General features: G+C 41.6%; 3 protein-coding genes and 1 long non-coding RNA gene across 7 annotated transcripts in view; 3 read left to right on the top strand and 1 right to left on the bottom strand.

The window, feature by feature from the left end:
- LOC310757641 (uncharacterized protein) overlaps window positions 1-15,192 on the bottom strand; it is a 109,102-nt gene extending 93,910 nt beyond the window's left edge. The window contains exon 1 of the mRNA XM_083603107.1: window positions 15,138-15,192. The gene's annotated coding sequence lies outside the window, so the exon portion shown is untranslated. The remainder of the gene's footprint in view (window positions 1-15,137) is intronic.
- Window positions 455-16,000, top strand: FBXO3 (F-box protein 3). Its single transcript, XM_083602621.1, has 11 exons — window positions 455-789; window positions 4,319-4,408; window positions 5,808-5,962; window positions 7,880-7,994; window positions 8,131-8,335; window positions 9,169-9,214; window positions 11,048-11,132; window positions 11,516-11,638; window positions 12,190-12,305; window positions 13,400-13,590; window positions 15,165-16,000. Exons 1-11 carry the CDS (start codon window positions 683-685, stop codon window positions 15,294-15,296), a joined length of 1,365 nt encoding a protein of 454 aa, XP_083458747.1. The 5' UTR covers window positions 455-682; the 3' UTR covers window positions 15,297-16,000.
- On the top strand, window positions 4,418-5,411 carry LOC310757879. The gene is made up of 3 exons (XR_014545534.1): window positions 4,418-4,648; window positions 4,897-5,027; window positions 5,286-5,411. It is a non-coding gene; the product is annotated as an uncharacterized lncRNA (long non-coding RNA).
- A 2,478-nt stretch (window positions 16,001-18,478) lies between the features above and the next one.
- LOC310757737 (CD59 glycoprotein-like) lies at window positions 18,479-27,501 on the top strand. 4 transcript variants are annotated; one of them, XR_014545447.1, is made up of 6 exons: window positions 18,479-18,756; window positions 22,208-22,285; window positions 23,687-23,788; window positions 24,871-25,743; window positions 26,057-26,799; window positions 26,848-27,501. XR_014545447.1 is itself a non-coding variant. In XM_083603325.1 (4 exons), exons 2-4 carry the CDS (start codon window positions 22,222-22,224, stop codon window positions 25,062-25,064), a joined length of 360 nt encoding a protein of 119 aa, XP_083459451.1. In that variant the 5' UTR covers window positions 18,479-18,756; window positions 22,208-22,221; the 3' UTR covers window positions 25,065-27,501. The 4 variants fall into 4 exon arrangements, 1 of the variants encoding a protein (XP_083459451.1); XR_014545448.1 differs by having other exon boundaries at window positions 26,057-27,501; XR_014545449.1 differs by having other exon boundaries at window positions 24,871-26,799.
- The last annotated feature ends 208 nt before the right edge of the window (window positions 27,502-27,709 follow it).

Here is a 27,709-nt window from a genome sequence, read left to right as displayed (position 1 = left end):
TGGTGGGTGGCACCACTTTGCAGTAGTTCAGGTCCTACTTGGATTGGTCCTACTTGTACACAGCCTGGTCATACTTCTGCATCCTATGCTGTCGCTTGAAGCTCAGGTGACCTAAGAGTGGAGTTACCAGAGTAGGGTGCGAGGAAGTCTAATAAAGCCCCGCCCTGCCCCCAGTGATGCCTACTAGTTGATAGTTCTTTTTTAAATAAATTTTTAAATTAATTTAATTAAATAATTAAAAATAAATAAATAAATAAATAAACCTCAAATTCAACCTGCTTCGCTGGTGCCCTAACTAAGCACGTGCGTCGCCTTGCCTACTGCGCGTGCTCGAAAGTCAAATCTTGCAGACCCAAAATTGGGAAACGGGAAAGCTACACCTGTTGCATTTCTGCCTGCTGCAGTGCAGCTGTTCAAAGGCGCCCTCGCGCCCACAACCCTCCAGGCGAGGGGCGTTTTGTGAGATCGAGGCTTTGAATGCAGCAACCCTTGAGCCCGGCCCAGCCCTGTGTGTGTGTGTGTTTGATAACAAACCAGCGTGAGGGGCGGGAGATGCCTGCCAGGCGGGCAGGAACAAGCCGTAGGCCGCGCTTCGCCCTCGCCCAGCCCAGCCCGGCCCCAGCTGAGCGGGGAGGAGGAGCCTCCCACTCCGGAGCTGAGGCCCGACCAGAGAGGCGTCAAGATGGCGGCGTCCGTTGAGCTAGACTTGCAGCCCCTGAGCCTGGAGTCGCTGCCCACGGACCCGCTGCTGCTCGTCCTCAGCTTCCTGGATTACAGGGACCTCATGAGGTGCGGGGAGCCCGGCGCCCGGCGGGGCTTAATGCGGGGAGCTGGCGGGGCAGGGCGGCGCTCTCGGGGCTGCCTTTGGGTTCCCTTGGCGGCGCCAACCATGGGGAAATGGGGAGGAAGAGGAGGAGGGTGGCGGCTTCTGCTGCTGCCGCCTTCTTGGGGGAAGAGAGGGCCATGGCGATCCGTCTCCTTTCACCACAACCACCACCCCAAAAAACCATCAATGGCGGGGCTGCGCGTGCAGGAAACATCTCCATGGAGAAGCTGCCGAATGGGAAGGAAGAGTTGGGGATGCGAGGCTTGGGTTGAGCCGAGTGGGGAAATGGGGCGAGGGATAGCCCATAGCCCTGGGTATGGGAGCTGGGTCGATGGCCCTGTCTGTGGGGAAGCAGCCCCCAACCCATCTCTTCCCCCCTATCCCCCTGCAAGAGCTCCTGGTGCTATGAGCTGCTCTGCATTGCACATTTCTGGAGAGGCTCCTCTCGTGGGTCCCAAGTGGCATCCAAGCTGGCCCTGCGCTGATAGACAGGTTTTCTTTCACCACAGCGCGGCTGTGTCAACAGGTGCTTGCTCTGGGCAACGTGCTCGAAGCGAGCCCTGCCCTAGTGACACCACATGGTGGATGCTTAAAATCCTCTCGGGGGCAGAGAAATAGATTGATAAGGTTTATGATATGGGGTGTGTGTCTTCCTTTGTGCAAAGTGGCAGGGGGCTGGACTTGATTGAGCGCCACAAGCTTAGGGCCAACTAGGTGATATGTGAGTGTAACCATCTCCTGACATTTTTTTTTAAAGATAAAAAAGTAAGCCTCTCCTGACAAAAAGTAGCCACAGTGTGCTGTCCTTATCAGGTAGCGAAATGCAGGAGGTGAAATTAAGCCTTTCCTTTTCTACTTTAAACTCAGAATTGTCCCTTCCCAGGCTGCTTTTCCACATGCAGTAGAAAATGTATTGGCTCTCATATATTTTCCCTTAAGAAGTGGCCAGAGAAGAAAAGTAGCCCCTCTCCATTCCTCTGATTAAATTTGAAACCTGCTGAGGCTTCTTCTCACTTAAAGCAAAACCACTGGACTATTTTTCTGGGAGATGCATTTATGTCTAGTTTGGCCTTTGACAGCACATACTTTAGATGAGGCTAGCATTGACAATGCAGCTTGGAAGTGGAACCTTTTAGTTTGAGCCAAGCTTGCAAACTGCTGAGAGTGAGTTGTTTTGTTAATGTCTGATCATGAAAGCATAGTAAAAGTTTGGCATGTTCTGCATTCCTTGCAATGGAATCATTCCCTTCCAGAATGTTTCTATGACCCTCTGTGTCAAAACCTGAGATAATCGTGGAGCCAAAATAGACGGACCTCTCCCCTGAGGGAGTTTCCATATATTAATATAAAATGGACTTTAAAAGAAAAAGCCTTTGCTTTACTCTCCTTTGAGTCTGCCTTGCATTAATTACTTATTTCTGGAATTATTTATGTGCTGCCTTTTAGGGGGCTAAGTCAGGCCTATAGCCAGCCTAAATGTTTTTTTGGGGCACAAAAAAGTAGGAGGCAGTTTTTAGGCCTTTCAAAGACAAAGTTCTACAATTCTATAATTAACCCTTATATTTGCAGCCATACCACAATTTATGTACATTCAAAAATTATTAAGCAATTTCAACCATTAAAAAGAACTTAAAAGATGATCAACTTTATGTTTGTGTAGGATTGACAACCTCTGTGGACCTTATCCTGATGTTAAATGAGTGCTGCTTTTGACTGTTGTCAGTGCTGCTTGGAATTGCCAGTCCAGGCTCACTCAATGTCTGTGAAATGCTGACCCATATTTTGTGAGCTCATCTGCAAATTGCACCAGTGATGGTCTTTCTTAAATAAGGGATTTTGTCAACTTGAGCTCAATTCCAATAGAGATGCAGACTGGAAAAGATCTCAGCTTAAAAGGCTTGGAGGAGGAAGGTTTTCAATAGGTTCCGGAAAGACAGCATTGACAACACTGCACCTGTCTAATATTTAGCTGGAGTGAATACTAAAGGCCAGATTCCTACATAGTGAGAAATGCACCATCTGATAAGCTAGTGTCCGCAGGAGGCCCTCACTTGCAGAGGTGGTGTTGCCATACTATTATAAGCTTACAGAATCACACAGTAACTTTGCACATCATGTCAAGCCATGTCATGTTTTGGTCTTTCCATGATTTGGCTTGGCATAATGAGTGAACCAGGCTATTGCATGTGGAGTGTCCCTAAATTTCCAATTATTTGTATTTTTTGTGTGTTTAATGTTATAGATACTATAGTGTCTGCCTCAGTTTGTCTCTATACACTATGATCTAATCTGATGGTGGTGGTAAATATATTCTGCTGTATGTACTGTGCACCCAAATGACAATTCATAGTTTTTCAATGTTAATAGAAATTCTGTAGAACCTGTAGGGAGGTGTGTACTCCATTCTATTAGGATATCTTGTTTAAAGTGCTGAGTTTGACATCTGTTAAAGCCAAAGTTAAGCACAGATAATTGGTGTGCTTTATAAGCAGCCCAACAAAGGCTTGGCAGAATTCCCAATGGTTGGAAGATGGGACTTAAGTATCCCCTTTCCTTTCCTATGGCAATGATTCCACATTCCCTGCCATTTATTTCATCTGTCCAAAATCTATATGCTGAGCCCACCTTAATACCATTTAGTCCTTTCCAAAAGGTGCAAGTTAATACAACAACCAAAGCTGAGAAGCTTAAACACTTGGCAAAATAGCAAATACATACAAATGTGCAACATTACTGGGATTATGTTACCATGATGTTGCCTCCCATATATGTCACAAGCAGTACAATTCAAATAATTTATACCAAATACGTTTCTGAACATACAGTTGAACAAACTCTAATTTAACTTGCTCTTCCTGAAGTAGTGATTATGACACGAATAGAATCTCCTGCCTAGAGAAAAACCAAAGCTAATTTCTTTTAGCTTTTAGGATTAATTTTCTCAACTTGCCCTCTACAGAGGGGCTAGAGTATTTATTTATTTATTAGCTCTTGCTCTCTACTTTTCTCATATTCATCATAACAAGTTGGAATGGAAACTAATGCCCTAACTTGGAGAACTCCGGTTATTTGAAAATTTGGTCATTATCCAGCCCATTACCAAATCCAAGCACCAGTCCAGTTCCTGAACAGTCTCACTTGATTCTGATGAAATAAACAAAGCTGGATGTCATCAACATACTGATGACTCCTCACTCTAAATCATCTTCTGATCTCACCCAGCAGCTTCATACAGATGTTAAAGAGCATTGGGTGGGGCACAAAATGAAAGTGTCCATAATTCCACAACACAGCTGCCACGGAGAAAATGTACAAAAGTGTGGGTTAATTTAGAGAATTGAGTCTTAAAGATAAGTGTGAAATCACGTGTCAAATTTAACTTTAAAAACAGGAAATTCTCCAGCATTTCTGTACAAAGTACAAGTGCAATCATTACTAAACCTGCCTTTAGTCTGACTTGTAGACAAATTTAAACTGACTTTGTATTTGCAGCTGCTGTTGCGTAAGCCGTAGATTAAATCAGTTTTCAAGTCATGATCCACTGTGGAGGAGGCACTGTAAGAAATATTGGCTTTTGTCAGAGTAAGTATTTCTGATGTTTAATTTACATAACATGAGAAAATTATTCAGTTGTGTTACCAGTTTTCTGACTGGTAAATTTACAATTTTTTGTAGACTACTTCTTGGATTAAAAGTTGTGTGCATTAAAACATAAATTTTGAAATAGCTGAAAAAGTATGCAAGCATCAGCTCAATATGAAATAATCTGTTAGTAAATAATAGCTTCCTCCTGCAAAGATGCTAGGTGGTGCTGATTCTCCAGTACAGAGGAACCTCGTGTTACGTACCGCCCTCCTTACGAATGCTTTGGGTTACGAGCTTCGCTAACCCGGAAGTAGATGCTCCCGGTTGCAAACTTTGCCCTGGGATGTGAGTGGAAGTCACACGCTGGTGGCTCAGCAGCAGCGGAAGGTGCCATTAGCGAAAGCGCGCCTCGTGTTTAGAATGCTTTCGGGTTACAAACGGATCTCCGGAGCAAATTAAGTTTCTAACCGGAGGTACCACTGTAGATAGACTAACTAGAACAGCTTAGCTTGTCTAAGTTGTAGGATATTTCTATGACAAATGATGCAATATTCCTATCCGATAGGTTTTAATTGGAACCTATTTGGATAGCAGAAAATGGGATGTTGGTGTTTGAGTTCGAAACTTGGATTAGAGTTTGGATTTGATATCCCGCCTTTCACTCCCTTTAAGGAGTCTCAAAGCGGCTAACATTCTCCTTTCCCTTCCTCCCCCACAACAAACACTCTGTGAGGTGAGTGGGGCTGAGAGACTTCAAAGAAGTGTGACTGGCCCAAGGTCACCCAGCAGCTGCATGTGGAGGAGCGGAGACGCGAACCCGGTTCCCCAGATTACGAGACTACCGCTCTTAACCACTACACCACACTGGCTCCAGATTAATTGCTGCTCATTTTGACACACAGTCACTTTTACAGGTTTCCTTATTAAAGCATGCATGAAAATTCACATGGCACTACCCCTTCCCCCCATTTTGCTGGCCAGCCCTATAAGCATTCTTTATTCACACCTGTGGCAAAGCCTTGACTGTTTTTGTGACATCCTCTAGAATGAATTCATAAATCATTAGCCAATTATCAGGATGGTGTTTTGCTTTCCCTTTTGTACAATCTTATTTCTGTTGTTTCTGTACAATATTACACAATTATGAGGCTTATTTTTCCTTCCTGCTTTTTGTGTGCAGATTATTCAAAATTAGATACAAGTCCAGTTGAATTTTGTTAATGTGATAGTTAAACACTTATGTAAACCCTGCCCATTGAACTGTAATCCAATCTTCTGAACTGGAATTTCCCATAAAAAATTGAAAATTAGCAATGGGGGGGTACTAAGAATTTTTTTAAAAATGCATATATGCAATATTCTTACTACTGCTGCTTATTTTTAAAAATCTTTTTAGAGCTGAGAAATCTCGGAGCTGGAAAGCAATCTTTATAGATACGTATGCTGATCTCGGAAGGTATATTCAAATTTATGCTTCACTTAAAAAGGCCTGGGATGATTTAGAAAAATATCTGTTTCAGCGTTGTCCTCGGATGATTACTTCTTTGAAAGGTATTGTTTACAAGTTTGCTGTTTTATACAACTTCAGTTGTACTTGCATTTTCTCTCTCTAAAGTTATCGTTTTAGATCAGTTTCAAGTGCCACTTTATGAACACCCTAGATTATTTAACTATTGCCAGCATGCTTGTTAAGCTGAGAACAGTTCTGTCCTCCCCCTTTTTTATTTTAGCCTTCTTTGTGTGGGTGAAACACAATAAATTGTGCTTAGCTGTCGATCTGGCATAGTGATCTAGAACAGGAAAAGGAAAACCAAATGGACCTCGATAGCATAATATAGTAATGAGTGTGGTACTTTTCACAAACTGTTAAATAATGTACAGTATCTGTAAACATGATGAAATTAAGGAAAGCTTAAGGACCTTATTTGTAGTGGGTTTTCTGACTTTGATTTGAATCGGTTGTAGCCTGTCCAGTGTGGACAGGCAAAGCACTATTGAATTTTGCATTTTTAGTCTAATTCCCAGTTTTGTACAAAGGCAAAAGTGCAGCAACAATACAGTTAATTTTGAAGAAGTGGATATGAAACGCACACACTGTGAGATTTGAGGAATGGTTTGAACAAGATGTTCTTACCCCTGAATTCCGCATCTTTCCATTAATAATTCGGCAACTGGTTTAAAACACCAAAATGGGGTCCATGTGTGTGGATCTTTTCCCAGAGGTCTCACTGCTTTTCTGGAAATCTGAGAAGATTATGGGGGGAAAGGAGAATCTCTTTCAATTGCACTGAATTTCATGGAGGTTTGCAAAGCAGCCATATGTCTCCATCTTACAGGCTTCTGGAAAACGGAGAGCAACAGGAAGCCTTAACCCTAAATTCAGAGTTTTTTAAAAGCTCAACAGATTTTTTAAAAAAGCATTTCATTGTACTTTTGCACACTAATGAAGTGCAGAAATGTTTTTCAAAGCCTCAGGATCAGCTCTTCCTCCCCCACTTCTCAGAGGAGCCTCTTCAAATGACACCCACCCCCGGGTCTGGAACATGCCCTGCCTTTTTTCTGCCTTTCTTCTTGTGGGAAGAAAACAATAATACATGCTTTTAAAAGTTTAATCAGTGTGCTAGAGCAGATGTGCATTCATATCAAACAAAACCAACCATATATTCCAAGTGGTCTCCTCTATTTATTTTTCTTTAGCAGCCAGTTTTGGAGCAGCCGTTTTGTTGTTCCTCTTTCCTTCACTATAGAGACATGCAAGGGGAATGTAACTCTCTAGTGCCATTTTAATTTCACTTGCAGCTGATAGTGTCTCAGCATTACTAAAAACCCTAGAATGGAAGCAGCCATACTAGGTGAGAATGATTGTTACTGTAGGCTTTGGAATACATGAATCTCTTTTGGGGTTACGAAGAATTTGACATGACTAAATGAATAAACAACAAACATTAACACATGCCATTTTCTCTCTTATATATATGGCCCTTGAAAATTATGTATTCTCCTCCTGAGTAATAGTTGGCAAATATTTTAGCCACAAATTGCATAGGGCAGGAGAATCAGACAAAAACTGCTTCTGAGTCTGGACTACAGAGTACTAGTTGGCCTTCCTTGTTTTACAGCAGTGTGTCCCTATTCAAATTATATGCTGTGGCTTGAATTAAGACAGACTTCTATCTCTTAAAAAGAAGCCCACCACTTTGGAGTACATAGGTGTTTTCCAAAAGCAAAAGACATTATGTTTTTCGTGTAGTGTTTCTGACATAAGTATTAATGTCTGTTTCAGAAAAAGTAAACTGAAGAAGCCCTAGGAAAATATATGCTTCTAAACACAGTTGTCACACCTGCTGACTTGAATGGGGTTTGCTAAAGAGGTTTTAACATCACGTCTTAAATAACTTACTGCAAAATGCATTGTTTATATTGTCTGAAGATAATCTGCTAAATGGTATAGTTTTTGAATGCTCACAGAGAGTGTTCGGGAGGAAGATCTGGATGCTGTGGAAGCACAAATTGGTTGCAAACTCCCCGATGACTATCGATGTTCATTTCGGATCCATAATGGACAGAAGCTAGTCGTTCCAGGGTGAGAAGCTAACGTTAACTGTCATTGCTAATTGGCAGTCGGCCGCTACGTAAGCTTGCACATACTTGAAATTTGTTTCTTCCAATGGTTAAGAATCTCTCTCTCCCCCCCCCCTTTTCTTTCTGTCTTTCCAAAGGTTGATGGGAAGCATGGCCCTTTCCAACCACTATCGCTCTGAAGATTTGCTGGACATCGACACAGCAGCCGGTGGCTTTCAGCAGCGGCTAGGACTGAAACAGTGCCTCCCCCTAACCTTTTGCATCCACACTGGATTGAGTCAGTACATGGCTCTGGAAAGCGTGGAGGGCCGCAATAGTTACGAGATCTTCTACCAATGCCCAGTAAGAAAGACTTGTAAATAGACACTTTAGACAACACTAATGCTACTCATTATCTTCATTAGATGAAACTGATGCAGTATATGTGTGTAGAATGTTTTAAAAAATCTAAAATCAGCTGTCTTTCATCTCTGAGCTTCTTCCCACCATCCACAAAAGGCCACATAAATGTTCAAACGTTCTAACTTATGAAGGAGAGGGGCTTTTAAATGGCAGCAATTGCTATAATTGCCATGAGGGAAGTGAAGGCTGATCATTAGGATCTGGAGCTGAGAGACAGGCAAAGCAGGGCTACTAGTGAAGAAGCTGGGGATGTGATGATGGAGAAGGAGGATCTTGTAAGTTGATTAGAAGTCTGCCTCCAAAAAAACTGGCTTCATACAAATGTGTCTAGTGCATAAAAATCAAACTTCACACTTTGAAATATTAGTAAGTTATTTATTAACAGTGCATGGGGGGGGGGAAATCAAAGCACCCTATTGTTGATAGCGGTACATAAAACACCAGTTTGGTTTTTAACTACAGGAAGGGCCATAACTAAGTAGAAGAACTTCTGAAAGCTATCTAATAATAAAAAACCACACATTAATATAATGACTGTTTCATTGATACTATAATTTCAAAGAAATAAATCTAAGTTTTCAAGTTGAGTCTTCTACCAAATGTTCACAGACGAGATGGGAACATAAAGTGACTTGCACAGATGAAACACTTAATTTTGCTCTCTTTTTTCACTACTGGTTACAGACTAATATTTTCCTGCAGTATTGTATGGTACAAAACTGTAAATCCAGTTTTTAAGGATACAAATAAACTTTTTTCTTTTTCCTTTAAAGGATCAAATGGCTCGCAATCCATCTGCAATTGATATGTTTATTACAGGTAAAAGTATTTTGGAACTTAAATGGGAAACAATTTAGAGAAGTCAATATGAATTGGAATATGTCTTGAACTTTATCCACTTACCTCAACATGCAGCGTTTGCTCATTATAGATCTTTTGCACATTAGGGGACAAACTATATGTTAAATTGTGATCATGTGTAATATTACAAGATGTTGGAGAGTGCACTTAGAAGCAGAGAAGGAAAATAAGCTTAACCCTTCAGGTGCTAGAACCCAAATCATGTCTCTTGAAATCTACCCCCACAAGTTCGGAATTTGCAAGATAAGTATGGGCACTAGCACTGTATCTAAAAGCAGCCAGGTGGTGGAAGATAAGAGCACTTCCTTTCACTTCACTTTCATTCTCTGTCTTGGAGTGCCATCTCTCGAGAATGAGAAGGAAAAATCAAATCTTGGTTGCATTTGTTCAGCATTGCAATATGAAGTTTTGCTTGTTAAATTTTGCTGATACTCTGGGCTTCCACAATATTTTTTTTACAGTTGTAGAGGGGTCACAAAAAATTGAGAAGAATAGTGCCCATACTTTTTGCTTACTGTTTCTAGAAAGGAAATATAGTTACTTCCTTTTGTTTTAAATGAAAGATGGGAAGCTAGGGATTATAGTTCAATGTGATGGTGGTGGGGGCTCTGAATTAGAGTAACAGCAAGTCTAGGAATGCTGAATCTCACTTCTCTACTGAAAGTGATGGGATGATGTGCAGGGAAGAAGTAGGTGTTAGAGGAGTGCTTAAGTTGTCTTCCACCTTTGTTTCCCAGTTGCATGTTTGCTGCATGGGCTGGGGAAAGCATTTGGTGAGAGGATTATGCAGCCCCTACCAGCCAGCTCACGCAAATTGCCTTTCATCCCGCCTTTCTGCTTTGTCTTAGAGAAGTAGCAATCAGGGTTTCTCAAGCTTGCATTTTCTGCAGTTCTTGTAGCTCAGTTTTTTGAGCAAAGCAACTGCAGTAACACCATCAGACCCTCTGTTTCATAGACCTGTGATATGTAATTGAGGCATAATTACCTTTCAAAGCTTACGGCAAATCAAAAATAGCATGCTCAGAGGATCAAGGATGGGAACAGCATTGGGAAGGGAAGTTTAACAAATGGAACCATCTATGCACACACATCTCTCAAAGCTTTTTATTTGTGTTTTGCATTGGGAGGAATTATGGTTTATTTGTATTTTAAAAATAAGAGCCAGATTCAATTAAAGAGTTGTACCAGTATAGTTGTACCAAATAAGGACCCAGTGTGATGTGTCCCCTAGCACAACAAGGCTCCTCCTTTCTTCTTCCCCTGTGCTCTCCCAGTTGACTCTGGGGGAGGAGAGTCAGGGAAAAAAATCCCAGAACAATTTGTGGGGCAAGAAGGGGGGAAATCACCCCATCTGGTAAGAGGAAATTTTTGCTGATACCGAGATATTGAATTCCTCCTACCATCTTGCTAAACGTAACAATGCATTTATTGCCATCTATAGTGAAATGAAGCTTCTTAGTAAAATGGAATGAGGCAAGCTGATCTGTAAGGAAGCATGGGTATGGGACAAACAAGTGGGAACTTCCTATTTCTCCCCTGCCCCAGTTTCATTCAGACTTTTGAGTTCTGGTCTTAGATGAATGAGCAGCTTCCGCTTGCCTAGTCCTAAACCTCAGCACTCTAGTGCTATAGTGCCTTGCCATGTACTTGAGACTGCTAATGGTCAGAGCTAGGTGACCACCACCTGGGAGGTCTGAACTGTTCTTTGTTTTGTTTTTAGTCATAGCACATGTAATCGGCATACTGGCCTTTTTATGACCTTGTGAAATGTTTCTCCCCCTTTGCCATTAGGTAGCTCCTATTTGGAATGGTTCACCTCCTATGTAAACAATGTAGTAACAGGTGGCTATCCCATCATCAGAGACCAGATTTTCAGGTATTATGGCTTTGGTTTACAATCTGTGGTATCTTATTAAGACAAAATGTAATAATCTTAAACTTGTAACAAAAATAAATTATCATCTTATAATATTTGTTAGACATGTATGTGAGAATGAGGTAGTAAAGCAAAGCACACTTATTATTTACAATAATAACATTGTAATGCTAGCAATACATTTGCACTATGTTCTGCAGAAACAGATATAGTCTAAATGGCATTAAGCGGGTGCAGAGAATGCCTTCTCTTATTACAGAGAGAAATAGATTCTTAATGCACAAATTGTAAGGTGAAAGTTGGTTTTATAAAAATGAATTTTTCAGTATTTGTTTATTCTTTAAAATATCAGACAAGATAATGCCTTTTTCTTTATTTGCTAGATACGTTCATGACAAGAGTTGTGTAGCAACAACAGGAGATATTACTGTCTCTGTCTCCACATCTTTTCTACCTGAACTCAGTTCTGTACATCCACCTCACTATTTCTTTACTTACAGAATCAGGTAGGAGCAGTAAACGAACACTGATTTTATCAATGTGTTACTGACATGTCTTGAAGCTTTCATTGCTCACTGGCAAAATTCTAAACTACCTTAGATATAAACTAGTCCTTCCAAAATCACAATTTATCCGTGAGGGATAAAAAGTAAGAACGGGGAAATGTTGAATGCTTTTTACAAGACTGCACTGAAGTTACTTCTTTGCTTTTGACTTCCTTTTCTGTAGCATTCTATAGAACATATTCTTTCTTCTAACATCTGTCCAATTATTATTTTTCCTGTGTAATAATTACAGGATCTAGATCTTCTCCCTTAGGGTAGTATTTCTTGGACAGTCAAATTGCTACATTGTGTCAGAGAAAAACATGACTCTTATGCCCCTGCTAATGAGTGTTGTTTGTAATGTGGTCAGACGAGTGTCACAACTATTTCCTTCCACCTCTCAAGGCCCTAAAACAGTTAAAATATTCCGGATAGTACTTTAAGGAAGGTAATAGTTTTTGGCTAGTGCTTTTGCTCTCTCACTAAAATGAGTATTTTGCATAATTTTTTAGAATTGAGATGTCCAAAGATGCTCTTCCAGAGAAGGCGTGTCAGCTAGACAGTCGGTACTGGAGAATAACCAATGCCAAAGGTGATGTGGAGGAGGTGCAAGGTCCTGGAGTAGTAGGTAAGGAATAGTTAAAGAATGTAACTGTTTTAAAAACAACAACAACAACAAATGCAGGGTGCAGTTAGAGGAACCTTGATCCTTTTCTTCCCAGCCATGATGCCAATCTAAGCAACCATCGCTGCCCCTGCTGTGTGGCAATTACACTTTAAAAAAAGGTTTCTTTGTTGCAAGTGCACCATCACTGAGGAAGGACTGAGAAAGAAGCCTGCAACAGTGGGATGAAGACGAAAGAGACATTCTCTCCTTTGCTTCCCTGCAACAGCACAGGGAGAGGGAATGAAGGAGGAGAAGGCTTTCTACCTTTTCCCCTGGTGCTGCTGCTGCTGCTGCTGCTGCTGCTGCTGCTGCTGCTGCTTCCTTCAGCAAGGGGTGGAAAGAAGGAAGGGGAGACACATGTGAGGTGGGCAGAGGCACCAGAGCAGGATGATTTCTTGGGAGCTTCCCCAACCTGTCCTGCCTGTTGCTCTGTGGCTTATCTGAGGTGGCTGCCACACTTACTCTTCCTGCCTGCCTGGGCCTCACACCAACTGCCTATCAACAAGCCATGCAAACTGCAGCATGGCAGCACCCTTACAATTTTATACTAAAATTAAAATCTATAATAGTGTAGATTGCTCGCTCTTGGTTTCTTCGAAGTCTGTGGCACAGTTCTAAGGGCCAAACTACACATTACAATAACCATGCTGTTTAAAAAAGCGTGCTTAAACTGGCCAATTTTATTGGGGCGAAGGGGAGTAGCTTTGAGGCCCTGCACTGAAACTTGCTCTCAGTCTAAATTGGAGTCCAGATTTTGGTGAAAAACACCCCCATGGCTGATAAACTGCCCCCATATATGCTGTTTGCTGTATAAATATCACATTTGAGGGCAAATAGCAGTCAAGAGGGTGGGTTTGTTTGTTTGTTTTTTTCAAGAAACTGGTATGGGGCCTGTATTGGAACCAGTCTTGTGGCTGTATTTCTTTTAGAAATAAAAGTGACCAGTTGTAAGCACACTTTTTTAAAAAAAAGTTCATTGCAATGTTAAGTTTGATCCTAATTGAAGTATTTTTGGTTCCAGAGGTTGAAGTCCTCTGTTAACTTTGTTTCTACAGGAGAATTTCCCATAATCAGCCCTGGTCGGGTTTATGAATATACCAGCTGTACGACATTTGCCACTACTTCAGGGTACATGGAAGGATACTATACATTCCATTGTCTCTACTATAAAGACAGATTTTTTAATGTTACCATTCCTAGATTTCATATGGTTTGCCCAACGTTCAAAGTATCTACAGCACGCATGGTAAGTTAAAATAGATGTTTTTAGGCCTTAACTCCTCTCTTTGGTTTCCAGAAAACAATTGGATTTTGTGTTTAAATATAAATAAAACATAAAACTAGGTTAATAGTTTTTAGAAGCTATAAGGTGAGTAAAGTAAAAAAAACACTTTACCTAGTTTAAAAATGTGTGTGCTCAAGTATCATACTTGCTTCTTTATCAATTATGAGCAAAAATGCAGTGAGGGGATCGATAACAACTTTCTCATATATGGGATTACGAAATGTTTATAAAGGTCCTGGAACATTTGGGAAAAGCCCAAGTAGTAAAATGTCTTTTCTGACCGCTTGTTTTGTTGTTTTTTGCTTTCCTTTCCTTTGTTTTTTGAGTAATGCTCAGTTTGGGGAAGAACAAATATATTAGATATATTAACAATTTGATACTGCCTACATATTATATAACTGCACTGCTGTTTATGTGCTAAATGAATAACATAAAATAAGTGGGAACTTATTGTTGGATAGAAACATTTATTTAGTTACAGCAAATCATTTGTTCTGCTTTGCTTGTTCAACCTTTGTCTATGTTGTCAACAGACACATTATGTGCCTTGTCTTGAAAATAGTTTTAACATTGTTTTCCACAAATGACAGGGGATAGGACATTTTTAAGCATTCGAGGAAAGCTATTGTCAGAATACATGTTTTTATAGAAGAGTGTTTGGATGGGCATTCCACTTTTTAAAACGCACTGTCTACTTGGATATCTTGTTTTAAAATTGAGCCTTCGGCTGCTCTTACTGAAAAAAACTGTAGATGGAATACGGGACTTTCTTTTAATTAGAAATATTTATAGACTTCCTTTATGAGTAGAACTTTTTGGCTTACACACAAGTAAAAAGTTTTTCGGTGGTAATATGATAAAATACCATTTTTACTGGATTCAAATTCAGTTTGTCCAAAATACACTTAGCAGACAAATCATGTTATATCTTGGCTCCTTTTCTGTAAAATGAGAGTAGCATGGCCTTCCTATAGAGTGTTATGAAGTCCAGTGATATAAGGCTGTTAAGCACTTTACACAATTGGAATAGGCACATTTAGTACATTCTCCCCAGTGTTGTGTGTGCTACAATTTGCTAAGAATGGGTGAAATCCAACAGTGTCAGCGCACTTGCACAAACTCCCCTTCCTTTTCTTTCTTGCTGCTGCTCCCTGCATGCCCCCAGAATCTGTTGTGTCCACTGGCATTGTTTTGGATCTTCCCCAATGCCTACTAAAGAACCAAAGAAGTGTCCTACTGTCTAGTGTCTAATATATAGCATAATGCTATCTTGAATGGCTGTGACAAGAATTTCAGCCCAGCCCCAGGCTTTCTGTTGGGTAACACTTTGGCAAGCTGTTGGAAACCAGACGTAGTTGTATAAATGCCATAACAATTATAAGAGATGTTAAAGCATTTTACTTTTTCTGTGGTGCTCATTGATCCTTTTGTTTGTTTAATGCAGCTTGATAAACATGATCACATTTAGTTGGGGTAGTTTTGCAAGGAAACTTTGTCAAAGAGCTTACCTATATTGCTTCTGTTCCTGCATTTAGGAAACCAATCATAACGAATGCGCGATGGATGAAGACGAAGACTCAACAGATACTGATGAATATGAAGACAGACGCAGAATTCTGGACATCCCTGTTCCTTCTGGACGTGGACGTTGTCCGCGTCAAACCTGAGCAAACTTCCAGAAAAACAAAACAAAGACCTATTGATTCTGCAGAAAATATTTCTGTGGAAGATACCATGTAAAAATATTTCTGAATATTAAGTCATTATTTGGCAGAGGAGCAACTAGCATGAGTGCTGGTTCTGGCTTGCATCTGAGCAGATTATACAAACAGGGTTCTCTTTTGTCATGTGTTTGCTTCTCGAGAGAGAATATGTTGGGTAGAGGTGGGAATACAGTAGTGTGGTGAGCTTTATTCTTCCAAACAGCTTTGCAGTTGAAGGTAATCATTGTACATTTAAACTTCCTTAAAACCAGAATGGTGCTGCCCATTTTTCTTTCCGTTCCTTTTTTTAATTAAAGCAGCAAACAAAATGGAAAATTAGGCATGTCATTTTCACAATGATTTTGTATTACTATTTCATCTCTTGACATATGTGAATGAAATAACTGAAGTTAAATCTGTATAGCCATTGGGACGAATATGTATGTTTTTAATGGGACACTCTGAAATGTTTGAAAGGGAGCTGGTCTAATGTTTTAAATCCTGCATCATGCGCCTTTTTGAACATGGAATATGCATATTGCCTACTGCATTTCTTCATTTATTATATAATATAAATATGTAAATAGCTTGATTTTCCTCTTCAACTGCCATTTAACTATTGTGATACGTGTTTAGAATTTTAAGTATAAACATGTTTTCTTGAACACAATGGTTTTCTTTATAACTGTCTCACTTAACATGAAGAGAACTTGAAATAAGTCTTAACTGGAACATTTACATTGATGGGTATTAATATATATATAGCAAAGGACAGGTGAGATGTAGTTTCGTACAGCAGTTGCACCATTCTGTAAAGTAGTGGGGGCTTTAGGCTGCAATCACATACAGTGGTACCTAGGGTTACATATGCTTCAGGTTACATACGCTTCAGGTACTCCCAAGTAGACATGTCTAGGACTGTACTGTTAAGCAGCAGCAGTAGAAAGGATTCACCTGTAATAAAACTGGAAAATCTGTCATAGACTTCTATGCCAGGATAGGGACCTGTAGGGACCTCCAGATGTTGTTGGGACTACAACTCCCATCATCCCTGGAAATGCCACGGATTGGACCTTGGGCCTTCTTCCCACAGTGCAGACGATATGCAAATAAGATGTAGCCCTTCACTGAGAATGTGGCTCAGATGTTCCTCTGAATGATATATAATTAGGTTTTACCAACTTGTACTTGGTACACAAGATGGGGGGGGAGTAAAAAGAAAAGTAAAATTCATAATTAAGAAAATATGAAATTGATACTCCTAGCTGAAGTAAACTGCAACTATAATTTCCAAAAAGAGTGAACTTGTTACATTGTGGAAAGTGTTTGAATTTTCTCAAAGCCATAGTTGTATAATAATTTATTGTAGGGTTTGTATTATACATTTACAGCATAATCTACAGCAAAGGAAATCCAGGTAAAGTCAGGATGCAAACAGTTTTTTAAAGTATTCACTTATGATTCTGAAAATATTTTAATTAGCTTCTAAACTTGTGTTTTCTTCTTCTTTTGGCTAGAACAAAAACAGTACTTATCACAGATGGTGATTTGGGAAAGGGGGTTGAAATAAACCAGCATCTCTTATTTGTTTCCCCCCTTGTGATTACAGGAAGGAGCAAAAGAGCCATGATCAGTTTATGATGACGTTTACCATGACATGCTACCAAGGCCTATCAGACCCCTTTATCCTATGAGATGATACTTTTACTGAGGCTAGATTACCTCAGTAAAAAAAAAAAATCCTCATTCAAGAAGGTTTAAGATATTCCCCTATATATGTTTGTTTACATGTCAGTTGAATGCTAAACTTCAGGAGGAACTACAGTACTGTATGTAGTAAACCTGACAATGCTGAAGTCCATACTATTCCCATTTCCCATAACTGCATACAGCCACCTTGAGAAGGGTTTGAAGTTTATATGCCCAGGCACCTTTTTATATACTTTAGGCTACCTCATGTCATCCTTATCTTCCTTATCCCAGTAGGTAACTGTTCTTGAAGTTCTTTGAATATCAGAAGCTAGCATCCCATTTGATGAACAGTGGTACCTCGGGTTAAGAACTTAATTCGTTCCGGAGGTCTGTTCTTAACCTGAATCTGTTCTTAACCTGAAGCACCACTTTAGCTAATGGGGGCCTCCTGCTGCCGCTGCACGATTTCTGTTCTCATCCTGAAGCAAAGTTCTCAACCCGAGGTAATATTTCTGGGTTAGTGGAGTCTGTAACCTGAAGCATATGTAACCCGAGGTACAACTGTATACCATGTGCCTTACTCTCCTTTCTGGAAGCGAGGATATATGTTAAAAACAAGCTTTCCAATCTGGATAAAAAGGTCTCTGATGTAGGTGTTGTATTGCTTTCAAATACATACAGTATTCAGAACCAGTTTGTTCTTAGTGTAGAGGCAGTGTTTAGCCAGGTAAAGGGGTAAAGGGACCCCTGACCATTAGGTCCAGTCGTGACCGACTCTGGGGTTGCGGCGCTCATCTTGCTTTATTGGCCGAGGGAGCCGGCGTACAGCTTCCGGGTCATGTGGCCAGCATGACTAAGCCGCTTCTGGCGAACCAGAGGAGCGCACAGAAATGCCGTTTACTTTCCCGCCAGAGCGGTACCTATTTATCTACTTGCACTTTGACGTGCTTTCAAACTGCTAGGTTGGCAGGAGCAGGGACCAAGCAAAGGGAGCTCACCCCATTTGAACCGCCGACCTTCTGATCGACAAGTCCTAGGCTCTGTGGTTTAACCCACAGCCTAATTAGTCTTAATTCTCAAAGCCCTTCAAGTTGAAAAAAGACCTTTCCTCTGCCCGTCCTGAATCGTCTTAACATTCAGCTTCGGTGGCTGGCCATGAGTTCTAGCCTTAGGAGGGAGAAAACCTTTTTTCTGTATCAACTTTCTTCGCACTTTTAAGCAAATTAAAACCCCACCGTGCTGCCTCTCCCTCGCCTTTTCCCTGATCTAAAAAGTCCCCAGTGCTGCAGCCTTCCTCAAAGGGGAGCCGCTCCACCCCGTTGTTGGCTTGGGTCGCCTTTCTCCGCTCTCCAACTCTACAATATCCTTTTTGAGGGGAGGCAACAATGCCTGCGGTTTTATTCCCAAGCCCAATTTGCCACCCAGACGACGACGACGACGACCCCCTCAAGGCCTCGCTCCTCCCGACCAGCCGTTCATAGGTACAGGCCGAGCCCGCTCCGCTCCGCCCTCTTGTCGCTTTTCCCCCTCGCTCGCTCCCATCACTGAAGCACTTATATTTCGCTGCTTCGGCCGCTCTCCGCATTGCCGCAGACCAGCCTCGCCGCGCGGGAGGCGGAGCGTCCTGGTGCCCGAGAAGAAGCGGCGCGCTCTTTTGGGCGCGAGGGAAAGCGGCGGGCCGGGATTTTGCTGCAGAGAGATTGCGGCGGAGCGTCGAGCTGCGGGCAGGAGGGTGAGCAGCGGGCCGGGCACTTGGCGCGCGAAGGGCCGGCTTCGAGGGCTTGCCCTCCGTTTTTTCCCTTCAGGATTCGTCATTTAATCGCTTTAATCCCGCTTGGAAGGTGGGGAAGGGACACCCCCAGAGCAGGCGGGGCAACTCGCTGGGTCTCCGGAGAGGAGAGGGATAAGGGCGAAAGGAGCCTAGACCAAGCAGGTTGCATTTAGGGGTTAATTTTGCGGGGAAGGGTAGGGAGCAGAAAGAATCCTCTCCAACTAGGCTTGGGAGAGACCACCCTTCCCGAAAGGCTGGGGAACTGCTGCCGGCCAGTGTAGGCAATACTGAGCTAGATGGGCGGGGTAAGGCAGCTTCAATTGCTCTGCCTGGCGGAGTGCCTCCTAAATCGCGATGGTAGGTGGGGGGGGGGTCGGAATTCACAACGGGATGTGTGGTGCGGGGGGCGGGCGGGGGGCGTTGGGTGCGCATCGACTACATTGGGCTCCCGTGCTTTCTGCTGTGTCCGTTCAGAAGGGAGTCAATTCAGTGGGTGCAGCTTTCCTAACCTTTGCCTCCCTATTGGCATGAGAAGGCGATCCTGTCAAACAGCCCCGCCCCAAAGCGCCCTTTCTGTCGTCCGAGAACGTCCTAACTAGGGTCTGTCCTCTTGCTGCTTTCTGCGGGTCGCAAAGAGAATTATCTCGGGATCGTGGAAGGAGCACGTATCTAAGACTGCAGAGGCAATGCTGAGAGATAAAAGATGCTCTGCCTCCATCAAACCCCTGGTTCTGGTCCCCTTTCCCATGATCTAAGGTCACCTGATACATTGCTGCTCCCCAATAATTCTAGCTTTGGTAACGCGCCAAATTAGGATCTTGTGTGTCTTTAAATACCCCCTCTTCTCTGTTTAGTATGGTGGTGCTGCATAGTGATAGGAACTGCAGGGAGCTGTCCAAAGTTAATCAAGGCACTTCCTGTTTTTTTCCTGTTAACTCATTGCTTTTCCTAGTGTGAAAGAGTGGGTCGTTTTCTCTGAGAACATAAAATATCACTGAAACATAAAGTAATGGAATCTCCTAGAGCCATTGCTCTTAGTGAGCCAAACTGTGTGTATGTTTTTAGCATGTTAGAAGGCAGAATTCCCACCCCAAAATTTTGGTGTCCCAAGTGGGAGTTGGCAGTAGTCTGTAAAATTAGTTCAAAATAACAACAACAACAAGCCTGCAGCTGTATCCACCCACATGGCATGTTTGGAGCTGAGGACTTTGGCTGAGAGGGTATGTGTGACATGTTACGGCTCTGCAATGTAGTCCACTTTATTTTAGAAGATATAGTACAAATTTTATACTATTTAAAATTCAATACTGTATTCACAGAAACATAGTAATCTAGAGTTGGAAGGGAACCCAAGAGTCATCTAGTCAACCCCCCCACCCCCCAGTGGAGGAATCCTATCTAAATCAGTCATATGTTGAAGGCAGATTAATACTGGCATCTGAAAAGATCTGTATAAGGTGCCAAATGAATATCTACCCTCAGGTTTGCAGCAGCAGCAGCTAGTAACATCTGGATCTCCAAAGCATCCAACGTCTTCAGTACTGATAGAAATTCATTCAGAATATTTTTGTAGCTGTCCTTTCTTTCCATCAGGTTGTTAAAAAAATTATGTTTGGACAGCTCACCTTTCAAAACAAATGAGAGCATTAGCAAACCAAAATACAGAAGGCATTTTAAAAAATGAAGTCTAGGACTACTTTATTGCATACACTTCTAAAAAGGAAATATAATTGTCAGCCACCATCAACACATGGAATGTTGTGGAATGATACATTGCAAGGAACTCAAGGTGAAGCAGAAGGGCTGGACACTTGACTTGACACCATGTTCACATCACTGCTTGGATTACAGGGCAATTGATAACACTGCATATTGTACTTACACTCTTATTTGTTTTGGCTTGCTTACTTGTTCATTCAAATAATTAACAATAAAAATGGAACAGCAACAAACAACAACAACAAATTACAAGTCTGTACACTTGGCCATCTTCACAGTGGAAAACGGACCAAAAACCTCTTAGAGAGCATACTCAAAGTGCCTGCCATTTCAGTACCACCAATCCCTCAATGTATTATTCTGAAACTGCAAGGGTATAAGTGCTCTGGAGGTCAGAACCCAAACCAATGGATCCAAATGACAAGAAAGGAGATTCTGGCTAAACATCAGGAAGAACTTTCTGACATTAAAAGCTGTCAGCAGTGCAACAGACTCCTTCAGAAGGCGGTAGACTCTCCTTCAGAAGGCAAGATTGGATGGCCATCTTTCAGTGACTCCTGCATTGCAAGGGGTTGGACTAGATGACCCTTAGGGTCCCTTCCAACTCTACAATTCCACAATTCTATGATTCTAAGTACTGTATTGTAAAATACAAACCTGGAAAAGGGATATTGATTGCAGACCTCCATTATCCAACTTAATCGAAAGACAGGATGCTTAAGAGGAGGTCTACCAAGAGAACAAGTGCACATCTGTGACAACCACCCACATTTTGAAGAGTTAAATGCTTGTAAACTAGATCTGAAACAGATACCTGGGTGGCTATTTGATGGAGAAGCTGTAAACCTCTCAGGAAGACATGATGGATACAAGCGTTTCTTGTTGAAACCATCCCTACTCTCTCCTATATCCACTGCAGGGCCATCCACTGCATGTAATGGTAGTGTGAACTGTATAATCTTCAAAATACACTTTAAAAGCAATACATATAGTGTCTGTGTTATACGTTTTCAGCAGAAATGTGGATTGTATGAACAAACAGAATATGTTTGGGAGCTGAAGTTTGGAACAGTCCAGCTTGCTGGTTTCTCTGGCTGTTGTCTTAAAATTATTGCCACTATTACCATTGACCTTGAAGTATTAAACTGCCAGCCAATCATTTTCCTCCTCTCTGTCTCTTTCTGCAGTTCTCCTTTCCTATTTCTCTTTTCAAGCTGACTCAATATTTTTGGTTGCTGAGCATACTCAGTTCTTCTTGGGCTGGGTTGGACTTGGGTTGTTTCCCCCCTGTTAGGTTTTCTTTTTAAAATATTTTTGTACGGGTTTCTCCAAACCTCCTACAGGGTCCCCAGAGCATGCTGCTACCTGCTTCTTTTCCAGTGCAGCCTAAAAGCAAATAAATAAATAAATAGTAAAATCTTTTTAAAACGTGTAACATAATTTAATTTGAAAACAGCACCATTATCAAACTAGAGTTCCCAGGAAGCTATGGAAGCTATGACTGTTAAAACTGATGTAATAGTGGAAGGGAGGGGTATATTAGTGTAAAAAAAATGTAAGAAGGTAACTTTGTTCATTTGCCTCCTTGTCAAGGCTCAGTTGATATTCTCTCTCCTAAAGTCTAATAACAGCTTTGAATGGAACAAACAAATTATGGGCATGGCCCCAGTCTCATGTGTATTTCTCTTTCTAGACTTCAGGGGAGCCATGGACAAAATGAACAGCATTCTGCTTACAATATTCATTATTGTAACTGTGTCCTGCAGTTCCGGTAGGTATCCTCCTTGAAGGGAGTGGCTCAGTGACCACTGAACACCTGTGCATGGTGTAAATTTGATGGAAACCTATAGAAAGTTTTCAGTTTCTATTGTATCTGTTCAAGTGCTGTACAGAATACAGCAACTGATGTGAACATAGCAGTTGGCATACAGTTAACCAGAAGGGATTTTAAAGCCTGAGAGGAGAAGATGGGGAATGGTCCTGAACAACATGCAACCTAGCAAGCATTCTGTGCAATCCTTTGGTGGATGTGTCCATCAAATGCTGTAATTGTTTTGTTGGTAAACTTTGAATTATTATTTTGTATATAATGCACAGCCTAGGAAACACAGCAGGTTAGTCAGCACAAACATAATAAATAGTGATGTAGTAGTGACCTATCAGGTGCTTAACACATATGCTTGGGTTTACATATCCCATGTGCAGGCACCAAAAATGGGAAATTTGCTTACTTCCATCATACATGGCAGGTGAGTTTCTTTGATGTAGTCAGTCAGGAATCAGCATGGCAGGGACAGGGAACCCATAGCTCTCCAGCTGCTTTTGGACTCCAGCTCCCATCTTCGCTGACCATGGGGCTATGCTGCCTAGGGCTGATAGGAGCTGGAGTTGAACAGCATCTGGAGGCTATAGGTTCTCTGTCCCTGGAAGAGGGTTTCCACAGCAATTAGTGGAAACAGGTAGAGTTGGATGGCAGTTGAGGCAAAATGTTCCATCATATCTATCTGCCTGGATATTCTACATAATGAACAGTTTGTTTTTAGATGTCAACTTACTGTTGTCTAATTCATAATGCAGATGCACTTAAGCCTATTGATTTCTTAAGACTGAACTCTCACCAGGAGCCAAAAGCTGCCCAGTTCAATCCTTTGTCCAGTAGGGGGCTCTTCCTCTCTATTACCTACTACTGTGTCAAAGTGATCAAACTTGGGACAGGAGAGAAGATTTCCTTGAGTTCCTTGGTTATTAGTTGAATCCTAGATCAATTTAAAAAACAACAACCCTGCCTTTAAAAATGTCCTATATAAGGTCCATAAAAAGAAAAAGCATTTTACACGTTACTATTGGAGACGGAAAAGCAAAAAAGAAACTTTTGGCGTAGTGATCAAAGCAGTGATGTGTCGTGAGTTTTCCTTTTACCAAAAATTGAATTGGGTTCTGAAGCGACAGCTACTCAGGTGAGCTGGAGGTCCCCAAATCTTACTCTAGGCACAAACTATTTAAGTGGCATTAGGAAAGCTGCCATCCTCTCTCCTCCTCCAATATTCATTATGATGTGAGTAATCATATTGGCCTAATGTTTGTTTACTGTGGCAGTGTACGTAAAATACTTTAGATTATCGTGCTATATAGATATTTTGTTAGTTTAACAAAATCTCCCTTTGTATCTCAGGCTATGCACTCCGATGTTACACTTGCGAACAAAGCCCCTTCCTGTGTAGGACAAACCTTACCTGTAGCTACGAAGAAGATGCTTGCTTGCAAATTAGGTTTGGTATGTATAATATGCAGCAGTATATCAGTCTCACTCTTGGTTTGAGTGTCTCTTGCAGCACAATCCTACTACTAATAATCCCTTTCTGAACATTTTCCAACTCTACAATCTGCTTTTTGAGATCAGGCAATCTGTACTGTACATAATATGCAAAGTGCAGCCGCACCATAGATTTGCATAGTGGCATTATATGAGAAGTCCTTTTCTCAGAAAGCCCGTTTCATACAATCATCCTTTGGGGCCCAGTTTGCTGCATCCCTTATCAGCCTTTCTCAACCTGTGGGTCCCCAGATGTTGTTGAACTACAACTCCCATCATCCCTAGCTAGCAAGACCAGAGCTCGGGGATGATGAGAGTTGTACAACATCTGGGGACCCACAGGTTGAGAACCGCTGCGGGCTTAGCTTAAGGCAGGCTTCCTCAACCTCGGCCCTCCAGATGTTTTGAGACTACAATTCCCAGCATCTCTGACCATTGGTCCTGCTAGCTAGGGATCATGGGAGTTGTATGCCAAAAACATCTGGAGGGCTGAGGTTGAGGAAGCCTGGCTTAAGGTTATATTATATTTTTACATATCTGCTTCTTTCTTTTGCATAATTTAATTCCAGTGTTTAGGGTTTCTTTCTTTTTTTAAAGAAGTGGTTTGTTTTTGAGATGGAGTAGAAGCTAGGAGTGGCATGAGAATCTGACGTAGATGATTTATCTGCTTGACATGGGATGAGGGAAAAAGCTATGTCGTGCACTAAAGCAGCTCCTTCTGTGAACAGGAGTCCTTCCGTTCACAAAAGAGCAACTCAAGATCCACTCCAATACTCAGTGGGATTATACCCTACATCTATGCAAGATGGGGCAACTACTGCAAAGTACTGAGACATTTGTTTTTTTGTTTTTTTTGAAGCTTCCATATTTACCATGTAAACCATATTATAAGTTATGGTATCCTTATAAAGTTATCAAATCAGCAGCTTTTGTTAAGCATTGTTGTTTTTTAAAAAAATTCAACAGAAAGCAAACGTATTTTAAGCTGTCAAGTTTTCAATTGCTTATTTTGGGACATAATTTTTGTTTTTGTTTTTTTACAGTGCATTTAAGAACCTATAGCTGCTGGAAAATGTCACAGTGTACCACAGAACAAGTTGCCAATTACTTTAACGCTGACAGTTTTAGGTTCCTTTGCTGCCAAAGAGATCTCTGCAACAAAAGTTTAAACACCATGGTCAGTACAGTTCCTCTAGCCATTTCTGCAATGACTGTGATTTGGATGATGTTCCTGTGATATGGAGCTTTTAAAAATGTGTTGTCTATACACATCACACTTTCCCATCCTTTTTTTAGTTGATATGTCTGCAGCATTTGGAGAAGGGGTGCATTGTCTTAAGTATTCAGATACACAAAAGAGAAGGAGCTGCCAGGACAGGTTAAAATCCCCTTTTCAGATAACTTGGAAAACAGGAAAACTCTCCTGAATGAGAGAAACCCATTCTGTAATAAAATGTTCTCAGCCAGTGTATTCTGATGTCCTTTAGCAACTGAGCCACCTCCATGATTCTTAGGGCTGGTCAGCAGCTGGGGGGGCGGGGGGGAGGCTGCTCCAGATGGCAGTTCTTATGTAGAAACAAACACATTCTTTCTTAGCTATCTGGAATCTTTCATATCCAACACTTGCAGAGATCAAAAGAGAACTGTATGCAAAGAGCCATCTACTTAATGGACCTAATATGTAAATCATCCCTATTTGTACAGCACATTACATTTCTAGGTGCTTGGTGGCAGAGCAGAGGAATTCCCAATAAAATCAAAATTAAGTCAGCAAGAAAAAATTGACACCAAGACATGACGCTTACTGGGCTTAGACTAGCATCCAAACCCGCTTGGCACCAGGCTGGGGAAGGTTCAGACTGGGCAGCAGTGTCTCTCTGACTAGCCCTGCCAGTGATTCCAGAGTCCCTCTGCTGGTGCAGAGCTTTCCATTCTGCCTGCTGAATGGTGGGATCCTCATCAGTGGTAGGCCACAGTAAGCCCCAAAATTGGGCATTCTGGGAGGAGCAGAGCCAGCTGGGATCCCATGCAAGTCCTGCTGCTGTCATTTGATGGCCTCAGGCCCAATCTGGGTCTGCTTGCTGTTCCTGTCTGGTACGCAGCCCCCCCCTATGCAGCCCCCCCTTCCACATTGACTGACATAAGTGACAGGGCAGTGGATGCCATGGTGGCTCTGCCAGTCCATCTCAGTCCATTGTTGCCCTCTCAGCCTCTTTATCTTGCCCTCAGGACTCTCCCTATCCTTACTCCATGCCTTCCTCGAAGCTGGAATGGGTCCTTGACCTGTGATAATGCCTCCTGCTTCCTTCGATGGAAATGATGCGCATAGAAGCCTGCCCTATAAAGAAAAGGGTTGTGTCTACTGATCACTTTGGTCTCTAGCCCTACTCACCATTGACATGCTGTCCCTGGAAGGAGAAAATTCAGCCCTTGGTCCATGGGCATAGCCAGGATTTTTGTTAGGAGCAGCAGGTCTTTTGTTGGAAGGGGCAGAACCTCAGTTAGCTATGTATATTTATTGATTTAGGGGGGCAGCTGCCCCTCTTGGCTGAAAAGAACATACCCTGACCCTTTCTTAGACTGTAAGTCAACTAGATTCACAGGCAGCTTGTGTTGATGACAATGTTGTGGGTACTGTAGTTTGATTTGGTCAAAGTCTTATATAAACATCTGGAGCGGTGGTGAGTAATCTGCCTCTGCTCAGCTTTAAAATGCTAAAACACTGCAGCAAAATGCTTGTATCATTGTTTCATTTGCAGAAGTCTTGCTGATAAACGTGTAGTAGCATATATCTGCTGTTTGAACACTTACTTCCTGATCCTTATAGCACACTTACATGCAATTCCCTCATATAGCAATGAAGCTTACCTTCAGGAAGTGCATTTAGAATTGCAGCCTAATGACATTTCAACTTTGAGTTTAGTGTGAAGACTTTGTCCAATGAGGGGAGGCTCTTTATACTGTAATCAGATGTGAAACGCATTAGCCTACTATTAGTTGGTATATATGACGGCCTATAGTTATTACTCTTTCTATAGTCATTCAAGAAACAATGTACTTCTTGCCATGTTTTTTAAACTGCCAATATACTACTAGCATTGCAATAAATGCATTTACTGTGAATAATGCTTATATACTATGTATATAGCAAGGGTGGTGAATCTGTGGCCCTCTGGATGTTGTTGAATTCCGATTCCCATTAGTCCTGACCACTGGCCATGCTTGTTGGGACTGATGGTGTAACAACTTCAGGGCAGTCACAGGTTCTTGATCCCTGCTATAAAGAGCACACTGGCTTTGTTTACAATTACACCCATAGACAGTAGCTACTTTTTAGAATTCTTCTTTCTTCTGCAATAGTCTTCCATGCATTGGTCTTCCATGTTATTATTGTGTGTGTGTGTGTATCCTTTCAGGTGGTAATGGGCTAGTTGTGGGGGCAAAAAGCTCTCCCTCCCCACCCAAAAAAACCTTTAGTTGCTGTTAACCTTCACTCCAGGATAGCACACATCTAATTTTCAGCCGTTGTACGCAGATAGTGCCACATTTTCCATTTATACACTATACATGTTTCATCAACATGGATTTGTTAAACAAACTGTTCAATCACTTGTAACATGACTGGTGATGGTTCTTTTTTAAAACAACAACTATAAAACAGTAAATAAAACACACCTCTGTGTAATGTGTGGTTGTTTGGAAATTAGGAACATAAGAAGCTGCCTTCTATGCAGCCTTAGCAATGGTCTATATAGCTCGGTACCAACTTCCCCCAACCTGAGGCCATCCAAATGTTTTGTTTTTTTTTAAAGTAATATTTATTAAGTTTTAAAAAATAAAACACAAACAATAACAACAAATAAAAACACAAAAATGAAAAAA

The sequence above is a fragment of the Podarcis filfolensis genome, assembly GCF_964270895.1.
Source record: "Podarcis filfolensis genome assembly, chromosome: 1".
Taxonomy (NCBI): Eukaryota; Metazoa; Chordata; class Lepidosauria; order Squamata; family Lacertidae; genus Podarcis; species Podarcis filfolensis.
This window is presented reverse-complemented; position numbering and strand designations above follow the sequence as displayed.